The sequence below is a fragment of the Thunnus albacares genome, chromosome 18 (genome assembly GCF_914725855.1).
Source record: "Thunnus albacares chromosome 18, fThuAlb1.1, whole genome shotgun sequence".
NCBI classification, from domain to species: domain Eukaryota; kingdom Metazoa; phylum Chordata; class Actinopteri; order Scombriformes; family Scombridae; genus Thunnus; species Thunnus albacares.
In genome coordinates, this window is record NC_058123.1 from 26,067,501 (window position 1) to 26,084,521 (window position 17,021).

Here is a 17,021-nt window from a genome sequence, read left to right on the forward strand (position 1 = left end):
CCGCAGAGGGGGTCCAGCCTCATGGCTCAACACTCATTAATAAGGTCACACAGAGGTGAGACAGACGGCTGACTCACTGCATTTCAACAAAAACAACAAGAGGAGGAGGAGGGAGCCAAGATCATCAAGTTTATACCAGTTTTTTTTAATATACAGTGCTGTTTAATGCTGCTCTCTCATTATATATAACAATGTATTAACACATTTAATGATAACGACTTTATATTTTAAAGTTTTAGAGAATTAGAGCCTGATATTTATGACTGTTTTTAAAAAAATACAGTACGTCTTAATTTTCTTATCCTATTGTCTTTTCCAGTAACGTTTACTGCACAAAATTCACTCTTATTGTAAGTGTTACTGTAAATTTAAATAATTAAGTTTACTATTCATCTAAAGTGGGTTAAGGTTAGAAGAAAATACACTTTTCAACAACTTCAAAGCTATCTGATTTAGATGTTGCATCGTGTTTATTGAACAGGTTTAGAAATAGAAAGCAAGCAAGTTATTATGATGAAATTAGCATTTAGCTCAACGTATCACTGTGGCTAACTGTATCCTCATAAAGCTGCTAGGATGGCTGTAGACTTCTGATGGGCTAGCAGTTTCCCTCTGCTTCCAGTCTTTGTGCTACGCTAGGCTACACATGCACTGGACCTATCTCTGTCTTGGATGCACAGAAGAAGCCAAGAAAAATAATGTCCTTTAAGATGCCCTTGCAAAGCACCGAACGATCTGAGAAGACCCGCTAGCTGACAACCACATTACAAATTTTGACGAGTGCGACACAGAGGAATTCTTGGGGAAACATCCTCCGTGCTCCGTCACCTTCACTTGGGCAAATTAGATTTGAAATTACAGAACGGAAGCGGTAGAAGCTGGTAGTATGAAGCTGCTGTGCATCACAATCAGACTGAAGCCACATCAAATCGTTTATTTATAACAGAACAAAATGTGCTTACGAGCTGAAACCACTGAGCCTCTCATTTACTATGTAGGTGACAGTTACTGGGGCGGGAGGCAGGGTGGTGCACCTGCTCTGCAAAGCAACTAGGATCAGGTATACACATACACACATATACTGTAAAACCACATACACACACATATATGCTAAACTTAAATACACACAAACCAAAGTGCATAAATACACTCATTCATACAAAAAAACACACACACCTCACTCCTAACATCATACATACTGTACACACATGTGTATGATGCATGAAAACCAGCATCACACACTAATACAGTCACAGACAAAAAGTCACACAAACACACACACATGCAAGCGCACACTCACGCACAACTACATACATACACAAAAGCAGCAAAGAAAAAAATATGCACACACACACACACAGAACATGCAAAAAACATACACAAGCACAAGTTTGGAGAAATATTCATTTACACAACACACACACACACACACACACGAGAAGCAACCATCACCAACAAATGTCTAAATGAACTTGAACACACACATGGAACAATTCACTAGTACAAGAGCTCATCCACTCATTTACACACACACTCCACACATATAATCACATGAAACCACATCCATACAGAAGCTTACATCAAACACTCAGATGCTGACACAGTAACCTGCCAGCCCACAAGTAAAACACACACACACACACACACACACACACACACACACAGCGGTTGGCTTAAGTCACTTTTGGGGACATTACATCGACTTACATTCATTTCCTGGTGACTTACCCTAACCTTAACCACTGACCCAAAAATCAGCATTTTTCCAATTGGGGGCACAGCTTTTGCCCCCAGTCGCACAAGTCATCCCCAATCAACTGGTCTTAAGTCTGGTGTGTGTCCCTGAAAGTGACTTAAGTCATACCCACACACACACACATACACACACAAATCTACACATTGAGACACACAAATTTACACACAAACCACTCCAAACCCAAACCAAACACATGAAGATACACACAAAAACACACATACATCCATCACAACTGTGTGTGTGTACTTATATAAACATATATGTAAGTGCAAGCTCACATTTACACACATCTTTTGATTGCTAGATCGCTCTGTAAGTGTGTGTGTGTGTGTGTGTGTGTGTGTGTGTGTGTGTGTGTGTGTGTGTGTGTGTGTGTGTGTGTGTGAGGCGGCAGATTAATCTAGTAGGGTCGCTGAGATGACACTAATCCCTTCGCTGATTATCTAGAGCATAACATCACTCTAATCTGATGGTGGGGGGGTTAAGAAAGACAGACAAGGTTAGAGCGAGGGAGAGAGAGACAGAGAGAAAGAGAGAGAGAGAGAGAGAGAGGCTGTGTTCACACTCAACACGCTCAGGTTGTTCAGGTTCATTAAACACTCTCAGTCTTTCTTTCTTTTTTTTTTTTAGTTTTAGTTCATTTCAGGTGAGAATCATGACTGTCACCAAATAACAAATCTCCAACCTCAGAGTATTTCAGACAAACTGTAGTCATTCCCCACAAAATGCGAGGGATTATAGTAACATTAAGTCCAGCCATCCTGGCCACCTCTGCACTACATAAGAACAACGTAATAAAAGTAACAGTAGTTGAATTTGGGACAGCACTGCACTGTCAAGTATGTTTTCAAAAGCATAAAGCCACACAAAGATGCAATTTATGTTTTAAGGGAAGTGTTCTCAAGCAGAATGTTTCAGTTGTAACGTACAAAAGGCCTAAAGGATGAGGCCTAACATATTAGTTTGGCAAATATAAGTTGGGTTAACTTTCCCACCTCCAATAAAGAACAGAGCATAGCAGCTTCCTTAAACTTAAACAGGAAACATCCATGATTGACTCCTACGCAGCGGATCAGACAGTCCCACATGGGGCCAGTAACACCATAGCAAACACCCAAACGAGTGTAAAAACTCACCAACACATGACACCCCAGTAGCTGCAAAACAACCACCTAACGTTACATCAGCAATGACCTAGAAAGCCAAAGCAACAACCTCGCAATGCCCTGCCGAGGAGTTGTTAACTGTCCATCAACCATTAAGAAACACCTTAGCGACACACAGTAATGCACTGCAGGCAAATCAGATTTGTTTCTCAAAGCAGATCTTTAAGACAGACTGTCCACACTGTTATTAACAAGTGATCAGATCAGATTTGTGTGTCCAGACATCACCAGCCTATCTGCATGGGTTGCTGTGGTAACGACGTAGGCGTCAGGAACTATGTACGCCGGTGACGTGGCTTTCTGACGTGGAAGCGTGTGAAATGGAGAGCCATCATCGGACACACCGTCTCTGTGTTGTCCTCCATACTGCTCTACTAGTAGCAGCGTGGATTCTGCTCAGCCACTCCGATGCACTTCCATCACTCTGGATTTAACATTGTCGTTGTGTGTCGCATTGCGAGTGACGCAAAAGACACTTGGTCTGATGGTTTTTTGCTGTCCAGATTTTCTAAAACCAATCTGGATACAATCTGAATATGCAAAAATAAATAGATTTGGGCTGGCAGTCTGAACAAGGCCAAAGTGACTTTAGTTTGGTCAGAGAGAACAACATACATACACTTTTTTTCAGAATCTTTTTAGCATATCACGATAGTTTTAAGCTGTCAACACTGGAGAAAGTCAAGTTTGTGCGTTAAAAATTAAAACCTCATGAATATTTTCTCCTCCTCTGTTTGTGTGGCTAACATTTGGGGGAATAAGTAAGGTCAGATCACTCTCTGGAACTTGCAGCTGGGCAACACAGCCTCACTGATTTTAATGAAAGCTCTGTGGTTTTAATATTGATACTGAAACACTGCATTTGCCATCAGGACACACAATGAGTTAGAGAGTGACAGAAAAGCCAACAGACGCAGAAGACAATCAGATTTTACCAGACCAGCTGACTGAGAAATGATTCTGTTAAACCACAACAGTCACGGGTGGAAAGTGAAGAGGATGTTTTCTGGAAGACTGTTGGCAATGGTGGAACTGCGTGTGTTTGTGTGTGTGTGTGTGTGTGTGTGTGTGTGTGTGTGTGCTCCATATCCATGGCTGTCTCTGTCTCTTAGTGTTATCATTATCAAAGTAAATTGCGGTTCCCGTGTGCCAGATGAAGAATAGAATATTTCCATTTCTGACTCTGGGCCGTCTCTTCCTCTCTGCCTGTGCAGCTACAAACCATAATCACAACACTGTCACAACACATCGCACACACAATGGATCATTCCTGCAAAGGATCCTGAACTCTGAAGTTTTATATTTCCTTATAATATATATATTGTCAATGTGAATTCATGACTTACTAGACAATTTCCAGAATTATCATTTTCCTAATTTTAAAAACAAAATATTTATTTTTATTCATTTTCATTTGTGTTAATTTGAAGTAACCGCTGGATTAGGGATGCCATTTTCGGTTAATTTTGCTTGTGACAGACCGACATCCATTATCTGAAAACTTACCGGCTAATTTTTGAGAAATGTTGTAATGCAACGTTAGTTTTCATCTGTGGTAGCTGTTCAGCAGTCGGTGGTCAGAGCTAGCTTGTCTGCCCTCGTTAGCTTGACTTTTCGTTCATCCTTCTCCTCAAAGTGTTTTCACTGCGTTTAGTCACAGCTCTCGATGGTATAACGTAACGTTACTCAGGCTCGAGTTACGAATATAATATAATATAATATAATATAATATAATATAATATAATATAATATAATATAATATAATATAATATAATATAATATAATATAATATAATATAATATAATATAATACAAGCTGTTTTTGGAAAAACAACGTTACTTTTTGAATATAATTTACATAATAGTATAGTTACATACTCACTCAGTCTCCTGTCAGGCTCCTGGAAGCAGTTAAAAATTATTTTCTCCGGTAGTTAGCATTTGTAAGACTTCCTGTTTGTCTTTTTGAGCTCCTTATCATCTGTGACAGCGGTATTTGGCAGCTTGACATATTCTGTGTCTGCAGTAGAGACGTCGGCGGACGCTTTGGACTCGTTTTCACTCGTCATGAATTTTTTTCCTCCGTGGCAGAAATACACGCAACACGAGCCTTCAGAAAGTGCTGCAGGTTAAGGTGGACTAAGGAAACACTTTTAGTGCTGACTGACTCTAACACACTCGCTGTAAACAGACTTTAAGACACTCGCTAGCCAAGCAACATTAATGCTACAAACAACCCATAATGCAACGCTCCGTGTAGAAGTCAGTTTTACATTGGTACTTTCTCCATTCAAAAAGAATATCTGATGTTGTGAACAGGTCATTGTCTAGTCGTTAGCGGAGTGTGTATACAAAATAAAACAGGGACAGACATGCGTAACTGGTCAAAAATGTTCTCTAAGCGATTAACAGTTAATTGTTGACATCCCTACACTGGATATTTTGAAAGAGAATCTCAAGTGGCTTTCATTTTTACACACAGAATTTATTTTAATGTGTACACAAATGAAAAACTTTTTGTTAGCAATTTCCCTCATAATGAAAATGTAGGGGAAAAATTGCTTTTTCCATTACTCCATGACTCATTGATCTGTCTGAAACACATCTAAATGGTTAGAATGGTTTAAATATTAGCTGTTATCCACCCGAACAATGTCTCTTTTTTTTTAGTTCCACTGAAAGTTAATGTTCGGAGATACAGCCAACATTAGAGTACTTTTGGTCTGGAGCTGTTTTTCATTATTTGAGTAAATTGCTTGGATCCAATGAAGGGAAATATAAATTATATTTTAGACATATTTTAACAGGATAATTCCAACTTTGTGGCAACAGTTTAGGGAAAGCCCTTTCCTGTTAAAGTGTGACAATGACCCTGTGCACAATGCCAGCTCAATAAAGAAACGACTTTCCCAGTTTTTAATGTGGAAGAACTTGACTTGCCTGCCCAGAGCCTTGACCTCAACCTCATCCATCACTGAACTGGAACACCAACTGTGAGCCAGACCTCATCATCCAACATCAGTGTTAGACCTCACTTATGACATATTCAACTACTTCACATAGAGCTGTAATGAATTTTTGTTCACATACTTCTGCTCATATAGTGTATATATGAGTATTGTCTTGTTGCCGGTCTATCTAAAATGTCAAAACACACACATACATACACAAAGACACCTGTTTACCATTTTCTGGCTTCAAAATAAAAGGTTTTCGCACCAGACCTTAAACCAAAATCAAGAGTTGAGAGACTGCGAGAGAGCAGGTAGAGTGAGATAGCTAAGAGCTGACATCTTCCATATTTGATGCATCCAGTCAAAGGTAATTAAGCTCTGTGTTGTGTGTGTGTGTGTGTGTGTTTGAGTGTTTATATGTCTCTGTGTGTGTGAGTGAGAGAGAGAGAGAGAGAGGCAGATTATCTGTGTCAGTGGCCATTTGCTCACAACTGGCGCCACATCAGAGAGAGCCAGAGGCAGAGAGCATCATGGGTAAATGAGCACACACTGCCTGGCGTTTTCCACACGGCGGGCAGGGAGATAGAGAGAGAGAGGGAGAGAGAAATTGCATGCCAGATGACCTGTCTCCTCCAGTGTACACTAGTGTTTCACTAATTCTCTGCACGCACACGCACACATACACACACACACACACTATCAGAAAAGAACCCAACACAGCAGTGAATCCGAAGTTCACTGCAAGAAAGAAGTGCAATGTAAAATAATAACAACACACACACGCAAACACACACACACACACACAGTCGGCAGCATACCTGTTAGCCTGGAGTTGGCGTACGGAGGTGAGAGGCTGTCATGTGATGCCATGTACTGAGATCCATCTGCATAACTCTGGAGAGAGAGACAGAAACGTGGGCTGAAAAATGATTTCCACATTCTATCCTGTTGTAATTATTAATAGCAGCAGGAATAGTAGTGATAGTAATAACTGCAATTGCAGAGGTAACATATAGCAGCAGATATTAGCAGTACTATCTTTAGTACTAACAGTGACAGAACTAATTGTAGTACTACCACTATTAGAAATACTGCTGGCCTGATCAGGCGTGTTTTGATTTAAGCTGAAAGGAATAATTTGGTATTTTGGGAGCTACGTTTATTTGCTTTTTTTGCTGAGAGTTACATGAGAAGATCACTACCACTCTCAACCTGTATGCCAAATATGCTACAGCCAGCAGGTGGCTAGTTTAGCCTAGCATAAACAGGTAACAGGTAGCTTAATACCACTGGAATCACCACCTAACATGATGTTTAATCCATACAAAAAACAAAAGGTACAAATGAAAAGTTTTGGTTTTACAGGGGATTATGTTGGGGACTACTTCTTGGGCTGGGCACAGTGACTTCCTTAAGTCTTCCTCTGGCAACCTCATGATGACAACAAGACTCAAGGAAGTCACTGCATCCAGTCAAGAAATAGTTCAACAAATAAGACATAACAAGATAATATTTTAATTAGTGAGTTTTAGGTCTTTTTTTTTTTAATCTTTGGACAGAGCCAGTGTGTTTCCCACTGCTTCCAGTCTTTATGCTAAACTAAGCTAAGCTAAGTAAAGCTAATTGCCTGCTGGCTATGGCTTCATATTTACTTTAGATAGAGCAATGAAGTGACGGTCATTATTTCAGGGTTCTGGAAACAAAAGGCTGATGAACAACTATGTTAGAAAAGATCAGGTTCCTTGATAAACAGTCAAAGGTTATAGTAAAGTAGAGCTAATACCAGAAAGTAGTATTAGTTCTGAATAAATGACAACAAGAGAAATAATAATAATAGTGCTAAAAGCAATTACATTTAAGAGTAGTAGTAGTAATCATTATTAATAGTAGTATTGTTGTTATAGCAATTTGTTACCTTGGAAGAACGACTTCCACTTGCCCATGATCCTGCACTCGTTCTCTCCTCCATATCTGTGTGTGAGAGAGAGAGAGAGAGAGAGAGAGAGAGATTAACATTTGAATGACAGGAAACTAAACACAACATAGCAGTGATGGCAGTTTAGGGTCAGGAAAGTGAAAGAGAGTTGATGATATGGAAAGAAGAAACATTTACAGTACATACAGTACAGTCTTGTGATCATATTGGTTGAAAATTAAACCAAGAAGCAGAAAAATAATTTAGAAAAAACCATAATAATAATAATGATCAGCTAAAGTAAACAATGAATTCATTAAATAGAATGAGAAAAAAATCCCCACAGCATTTCATTATACTTGATGTTTTAAACCACTGATTTTATACATATACGTCGTTTTTGTTTTCATTTACTCAGCAGCTGACATACTAATCCTTTGTCCTCATATCCACATTTTTATCACTCACATAATCAATATCTTTCATCACTTTCACCATAAACCTGCACCAACACTTAATACTACATGTTATTGCTGCATTGTGTCTATAATCAACTACAGCAGCGTGAATCATTATCTCTCTATGCTTCATGTCATTAAACATTATTGATTATGATTGCAGAGCCTTTAATGTGTCTCTGAAATTTAATGGTCTGCTTCCTACAGACCACTAATCCCCTCTGTCATCACACTGCATCCAGGATATCATATCGATCAAAGGTCAGTCTGTTAACTGAGGTCATAGGTTTGATTCCTGCTACAGCCACACACTGCTGGAGTGTGTTTGAGCAGTACTTCTGTGTACTTCAATATGTAAGTAAATGAATACCTTACTTCATCGGACATTCATTTGGCTTTTACTAAATCTGGGTCTTTTAACATCTTGAAACTAGATTCAAAATGGAACCAGCAATCAGAAGCCAAACATAGATGCGACTATTGATTATAAAGTTTCCCATAAAGAAATTTAAAATTACGCAGCATTCTAGAGTGTCAGAAAGCAGCAAGGGCGTCAAAGAGATTATGAAATCAAGAGCAGAGCTGAAAATAAAACATATAGAAGAGAACAAGAAGAAAGAAAAAAACATACACAGACATACACTGTATATAACCCTTTAAGGAAATGGAAAACATAACATTTCTGGTCTCGTGAATGTTCAGCGTGTTTTGAATGTTCATGTTTTGAGGTGTAAAGCTTAAAAAACTAGTTGTATTTTATTTGTGCAAAGAACATGATAATTATGTGAGAAATTATGACAATACATGCATTTAATGTCTCTCTGTGCATGTTTAAGCTTGTGCTGCTGCAGCCGTTTACATTCATCTGAGTATTCAATCCAGACTCGTGCCGTGTTGGAAGTGTTGTAGAAATGTTACTGGGAATACGACTACTATCTTGACTTTTACATAGAAGTGACTCGATCTCTTATTTAGACATGAGACCGACATTATAGATTGCCATCACATATACTTAACGAGGTGCATGTCTGACATATGAAATAAAGTCTAATGTTCTCTTGTAGGGTTGGTCAATAACAAGAAAAAAACATAGCAGGAGACCAGTATGTGATTAGATACAATCTTACAGTTCCACCAACAGTCAACGTTATTTTCTTTTAACCACGACCGCAATCTTTTCCTAATCTTATCCAAATAGTCTTAGTTGCCTAAACTTAATCAAACCTTAAGTAGAAGTGGCAGATCAGACAACATCATTTTCGCAGCAGCCATAACACACTGACAAACAACCTGTCTTGTCGTTTGAGTATGAAGACAGATGTAGAGAGGTTCAGACACACTGACATCAACAAAGAGGGATGTATTTTGTACATGACAGGTAGATCAGTTCATTCAGGTCGACTGAAATGTGCAAACACAGCTCTCGCTTACAGTACACACGCATACACACACACACACACACACACACACACAGTCGTCTCATGTATTGTAATGCACAAATCTCTCTTCAATAGGCTCTCCATTGTGTCAGTGTGTGTATAGTGAGCAGCTTACATTCATTGTCGAGTCATTTGGAATGTCAGCTTATCTGTGTGAGAGGGTGTGTGTGCGTTTGTGTGTGTGTACGCGCTGGTGCGTGTGTGCTAGCACAATAGAAATAAAGTGGTTCAGTTACAAAAAGCCTTTTGAAGTCAAACCACAAGTCTCTACCTCAACACCTCTCAAAACCTCTCAGCCTTTAGGCTTTCTATTGGTAGAACAGAATGCAATAGAATAGGATAGAATACAATAGAATACAATAGAACACAATAGAATAGACTAAAATGCAGGTTTAGTGAAGATTAGGCAAAAACACTTGATGGTAAATTGGATTTAGGGAACACACATTTGGTAACAAATTCAACAAATTCAAATGCAAGGAACTCACATGAGATTGGATGGATTTAGTTATTAAAGACTTGATCATTGGAATATAGGGAACCAGGTAGATTTAGGCAACATACACTTGACTGACTGAATTTAAGGAACACACACTTTAAAGAACATATACCTTTAAGTTAGGTGAATTTTGGGACCACATCTGAATTTGGGGAACACATTACATGATTGGCTGGATTTTGGAAACATATAGTTAATCACTTAGATCTAGGGAACACACACTTGATATGTTGGATTTAGGGATGACATTATGATCAGTTGGGTTTAGGGAATACACACACTTTCATAGGTGGATTTGATTTCCCTAAACACCAATCAGATTGATTTTGGTAGCAGACAGTTGGTCAGTTGGATTCAGGGAACACACATATGATGAGTCTGATTTGGGGAACACACTTGATCAACCAGATTTAGGGAACACACACATGATTTGTTTGGAATCATACATTATCAGACACACTTGGATCTTCGAACCCACAGTATTGGGGAATTTAGGGAACATACACTTGAGAACAGATATTTGATTGGTAAGATTTAGGGAACACACTCTGGATCGTTTGGATTAGGGGACCATACAGTTGACATATCAGATTTAGGGAACACACACACTTTATAAGTCTGATTTTGGCAACATACTCTTGATCATTTAGATTTGGAGATAACACGCATGTTCAATCAGATGATTTGATCAGATGGATTAAGGAAACAGACATTTGATTCGTATGATTTAGGGAACATACCCTGAATCGGTATCAGATTTAAGGAACACACACTCAATTGTTTGGGAACACATTTCGTTAGACACTTTACACACACGTTGAGCACACATTCTTGGGGAACACATTTGATCTGTCAGATTTGGGGAACGCACACTGGAACAATCAGATTTAGGGAACATATACTAGATCAGATGAATTATTAGAATATGATGAGCACAAAATAGTATTTAACAAGTAAAAAAATTAAGTTAGTACTGAAATGGATGACTTGCTACCAGTATCAAAACCAAAGTTTTAGTGTGGTGAGATGAAAGATTTGTTTGAACCAAACTTCATTGGCACTGCTGACCAGAACAATTTCAAACTGTCAAACCAAACAATATCTACTAATAATAACTAGAATATTCAGGGGGTGAATGAGACAGTTTTGCTATCTATTAACAGATATTGTACCATGTTCTACTACCTTGGAAACACATATTTTTGTTCAGCAAATAAAGTCTGAGGAGAGGAGAACAGAGGAGAAATAAAATTAAAGTAGAAGAGGAGAGTTTGAAGATAGCTGGTCCAGATGCAAGAAAAGTGGAGGTGAAGATGGAGAGGATGAGGATGAGGAGGACAGCAATTAAAGAAAGAATCCTTCAGTATTGAAAAGTAAGAGGAGGGGAGAGATTGGAAGAGAGGGAGGAGAGGAAAAAGAGTAGAGAAAAATACAAGTTGGTGTGCAGGAGTTGAAAGACGTGGAGGAGGAGGAGAGAAGGAGGCGTCCATGTGTCCTGCACCTGATAAGGCCTCCGATTGAGGGCTATAAATTACACCAGAGAGAGAGAGAATTTACACACAAGCAGGAAAACACATTCTTAAAAGCACACATATTTCTCTCTCACTCTCTCTTTCTCTCTCTCTCTCACTCACACACACACACACACACACACACACACACACAGTGCAGGTTATCTATCATCAGTTAATGAACTTAGACTGACAGACAGCTCCATGTCTCTCACACTGATCCTATTAAGACCTGCCTGACACAAAACAGACTCTTATTAATACAGTTAGCCTGTGTGTGTGTGTGTGTGTGTGTGTGTGTGTGTGTGTGTGTGTGTGTGTGTGTGTGTGTGTCTGTGTGATCACTAAGGATTTTTATTGACTTATTTATATTGATTTATATTGATTCATCATTGTGCATGTACAGAGCAGAGACAAAGCATGAGAACTGTGAGGTTTTTCAGTGTATATGTTATACTATATATACATAGTTCCTCGATTGTAGGCATCAGAACAATGACTCTAAACATGCAGACGAGGCAACCAAAATGTCTTTGTGGCCAAAAAAGAGAATCATCTGGTCTGGTCTTAAATGTCAGTTACTACAGAATCATGGGAAAAGCAAGCTGTTAAGGACAAATTACAAAACCACTGACTGAATGCTAAGATTGTGAGGTCACTTTCACACCTGTAGTTCGATTGTGTTGGTCCAAACCAAAGAAAAAAATGCATTTTTGGCTTTTAGCTCTGGTCCATTTTGAGTTCTTACTGACTTATTATAACAGAGCTGTAAACATAAAGTCAAGTAGGTAACTCATTCATTGGACAGATATGGTGACTGTCATGCTGCACTTAACTGAACATTTTTGTGTTTATTTATCTTCCCAAGTGTCACAAAGAGCAGAAAGACATAACTGATTATGAGCAATATTAGTCCAGACTAAGCAAGTCTAACAAATAAACTACAAAATATGTCATTTCTAACTGCCCTTTAAAACTATACATAGAGCTGTCTTCTGATCTCACACAACTATCAACAGGAGATCATTTGTCTGTCAATTCCAAAACCATTGAAAAATAAATCTCTTTTATGGTGTGAGAAGCTATGGTTATGGATAAGTTAGGTTTAGGCGCAAACACAACTTGGTTAGGGAATGATCATGGTCTGGGTTAAACCATTGTCTCAGGAAATGACAACAGTCATGGTTAAAATGAATCCAGTGTTCAGGGTTTTTGGAAACAGCAAACAAACAGTTGTCTCCCATGTTAAAGTCCAACATTTTTTTTAACTAGTCCAACCACCCTGACCCCTCCCCCTCTACAGACTTTTATTGCTCTATAATCACATCACCTGCCTTCCTCTTTGGCTCCCGACAGACACGAATCATAATTACTAAGGCCTCTAGGGGGCGCTGTCACTTTAACGTAAACACATGTTGTTTTGGGGCATCTGTTATGAATAATGACAAACACGTAGAAACAGAAAAACGGATTCTGTGTGGTCGCTTTGTTTCACTCACTTCCGAATGAGTAACTGATAAAGCATGCAGCCCACCTCTGATAAACTGCTTTTCACTTTGATGAATCAGGGAAAATTGCTGATTCATATGCTGATGCACATATGTGTTACCACAGTCCCGTAGTTGTTCTTTTACACCACGAATGCACCAGTTCGCTTGAGACTCTCCTCTTCAAGCGGTCTAAGCCTGGTTGTTTAGTCCACAACAGAGTTCAGTTGACAGCTTTCACAGCATGAACTGGACCACACAGGAAAATGCACTGCATCTCATTTGAATTGTACCAATGGATCTCTGTTCACATGCAATGTCACACACCTGCTTCTACATCACTGCTCTTTTTTTTTTTTTTTAAATCTTGTTCCACAGCTGTAGATGCATCATGTACCAGCTGACTGGATACACAGACAAAGAGCTTCTCCTCAATGACCACAAGATGACCAAAGTAAAATCTATCAGAAATCCCACCTGCATTGAGCAGCTTTACTTTTAACTGTGTGACTGTGACACACATTCACCATGAAGACTTTTCAACATGTTGTTTATGTAAGGTAATGATAACTGAAGACCTTTATTCACACACGCATAGCACACACACACACACACACACACAGACACACACACGGTGATGATGGTAATAAATGGTCTCTGATTGACAGAAATGAGGACAGTGGTCATGCTGCGAAAAAATCAAGTGTGTGTGTGCACCTGTGTGAGCTGTATAGCCCCACTGTTCTCATCTGGTCTCCAACCAAACTCTATAATTAACTGCAGGCCAGCCCCATCCCCCAACACACATACAAGAAACCACACACAATCAAATAGCGTGATGATGATCGGAAAAAGTCCCGTCATCTAATTGATTTAGGTATTTCTTAATATCTTCAAATCAAACAGACTTGCTCAAACATTGAAATGTTCCTGAAAATTGAAAAATAAAAATACAGTAATTTTCATTCCTTGTTTGGAATGAAAATCATCATCAGAAGTAGACATATGGGTCTCGGCTCTGTATAGAGACTCATTGAAACACAGCAGATAAAACTCAGTAACGGTCGACATAAAGAGAGCTCTGCATGAACAGTGATATAAAAACATTCTGTTTTTTATATGAGATGAAAAAGATACTGGTGGTTTTCAAACCTCCGTATTCACTGAAGATACTCTGAAGTCTTGTTTTCAGCCAAACCCTGCTGTGTAATCAAACATTTTACACCTGTCCCAACTGGGAACATTTCAGACACTACACCTCCCATGGTAATGGTTGCAGCCATGATGAGCCATTACAGCCTTGAAGTCAACGTTTACTGGGATTTACTTGAAACGTAAGAGCTCTGCCTCTAAATGAAAATAAAGCAATGTTCAACATTTCCAGCTGGTTTGAAAGTGGACACCACCACAGCTAAATGTTCAAGTCAGATCTGAAGTGCTTTGAGCGGCAGTTGGCAACTAGATGCTGCCTCAAGAAGACTGACTGTACTGAAGTGAACGGAGAAGCTTCCAACTTCTCTCCATAAATAAGAAGTCAATACACTCTCTCCACAGGGTGTTGAACTGTTTCATGGCTTTTCTAATGTGTTAATGTGTCACTTCCAGCTCTTTTTATCACTTCATTTCAACTGCCATGTTAACTCCTTTCAGTTTCAACTGCCACTTCAACTTCTATCAGTAATTCAGTTTCAACCATAGACTGATGTCACTCGTTGGTTTGCAATAGAAACCCAGAGTTGCAGCTTCATCTCTTCAGTTTGGAGCCAGGACCTTCCAAATAAGGAGTGTGGGTGTTGCTTTTCACAATCTGGAAGCACATCCCGCTACCTTTGACCGAAGCTAACGCTAGCTTATTGGGAGCCCTGGGCGCTGCACATGTTGGGCATGTTTTTCAGAATGAAGAGACCACCGTAAATTTCTTCTAAAGATTTTGCCTTTGAAGCTTCAATCATTGCTAAAGATAGAAGGCAAAAGGCTTTTATCATTAACAATAATGGAGCCCAAACTCCACACTTCAAAATATCCCATCAGAAACCTGAGGCTGCCATCAGTGACTACAGTCATGTTTTTATATTGTCTACAGGATGGAAAAAAACACCAGCAGAAGAACTTTGTAGCTGACATGAGCAGTGACATCCAACATGGCTTAAGAGAACAAGGCAAATTGAAAAGAAACAATCCCGCCCATGCAGTTTGATTGACAGGCGACAACTCAGAAGTGAATGGACAGAGATGGAGAAAAAATGAAAAGGAAAGGAAATGAAAAGTGTTAAATGTTTATCAAAATAATAATAATATGTTAACAACAACAATTATGAAGCAAAAAACAACAGCTGACATAAAAGATGAGTGACAGAAAAAGATGGAGGACGGCAGAGACACAAGCATCTAATTCAATCATTTTATATAATGCAAAGAGAAGCTTCTTGTACTTTCACTGAACTACATTCATGTTATTATCCTGGGTAATCACACACACACACACACACACACACACACACACACACACACACACACACACACAAAGATGAGACAGTAAGAATTAAGAGTCAGATTACGTCTCTGTATCTTCTCCTTTAAAGCCGCTTAAACTGTCTAACACCCACAATCCTACTAAGTGTGTGTGTGTGTGTGTGTGTGTGTGTGTGTGTGTGTGTGTGTGTGTGTGTGTGTGTGTGTGTGTGTGTGTGTGTGTGTGCGCGCGTGTGTGTGTGCGCGCGTGTGTGTGTGTGTGTGAGGCTGGACAAGCAGGGGAAGTGATGTAATGATCACATCCAGGAAGTCTACCACGTCCTGTTTTGTTACATGATTGGTGCTCTCTTTCCTCATCTCCCTTCTTTCCTTCCTTTGCTTCCTTCGTTTCTCCCTCACCCTCTTTTTCTTTTCATTTCTTTCCTCCTCCTCTCTCCTCAATCTCCGTTCCTCACTGCCCTCTTTTCCTTCATTTCCTTCTATTCATATTTCCTTCCCTTCCTCTCATTCTTTTTATATATCATTTATTTATTTCTCTCCTTGCCTCCCTTCCTTTACTCCTATTCTTTCTCCTTCCCTCATTCCCTCCTCCTTTCTTTACTTTTTAAAATTTCCATTTTATCCTTCTCTCCTTCCCTATATAATCTCTCCTTCCTCCCTCCTTCTCTTCCAACTAATGCTATGGTTTCTTTCTTTCTCTCCTTGTTTTCTTTCTTGTCTCCTCTTCTTTCCTCTTCCCTTCCAACTTCCTTACGTTTCTCCTTCACCTTTATGTTATTTCCTCATTCTATTCATTGTCCTTCCCTTCCCCTTTTGATTCCTTCCCTTCATCTCTGTCCTCCTCCCTTGTTTTATTGCTGTTATTTATTTATTTCTCTCCTACTGAGAAATCAAGGTCAGAAAAGAAGGATTATGAGCAGTGTTGCTGTTTTGAATTGAGAAAACCTCCCTCTGTCCCTCCCCGAGGAGCCTTTGAGCAAGGCAGGGCAGCAGACGGCACCTCCATCTGAGCCTTCATACACAAAGCTTGAAAAAAAAAAAAAAACCCAACTCTTCTCTCTATCCGTCTCCGTGGTTACAGAGCTCTGATCGAGAGGACAGTTGGAGATGAGGATGGAGATGCCACATCAATTGACATCTTGTTACCATGGTAACGAGGAGAGAGAGAGAGGACAGGAATGACCATCATCAAGGCTACTACTGACCAAAAAGCATGCGTCTGTTATGAAAATAAGTTTCCATAGGGCATTTTTATTGACTGGTGGTTACTGATTATTACTGATGGATTTTTGTTGACTTGTGTTTCTTTTGTCTTTGTTCTTAAAGGACCCAGGGATCATAAAACCCACATGAAAGAGAATAAAG

At 39.3% G+C, this 17,021-nt stretch overlaps 1 protein-coding gene across 5 annotated transcripts in view; it reads right to left on the reverse strand.

The window, feature by feature from the left end:
- LOC122968767 (transcription factor 4-like) overlaps window positions 1-17,021 on the reverse strand; it is a 236,685-nt gene that overhangs the window by 166,650 nt on the left and 53,014 nt on the right. For all 5 annotated transcript variants that reach the window (XM_044334233.1, XM_044334235.1, XM_044334234.1 and 2 more), the window contains 2 exons: window positions 7,791-7,846; window positions 6,694-6,769 (listed from right to left, as the gene is read on the reverse strand). In XM_044334233.1, the coding sequence (XP_044190168.1) occupies window positions 6,694-6,769; window positions 7,791-7,846 (132 nt within the window). The remainder of the gene's footprint in view (window positions 1-6,693; window positions 6,770-7,790; window positions 7,847-17,021) is intronic.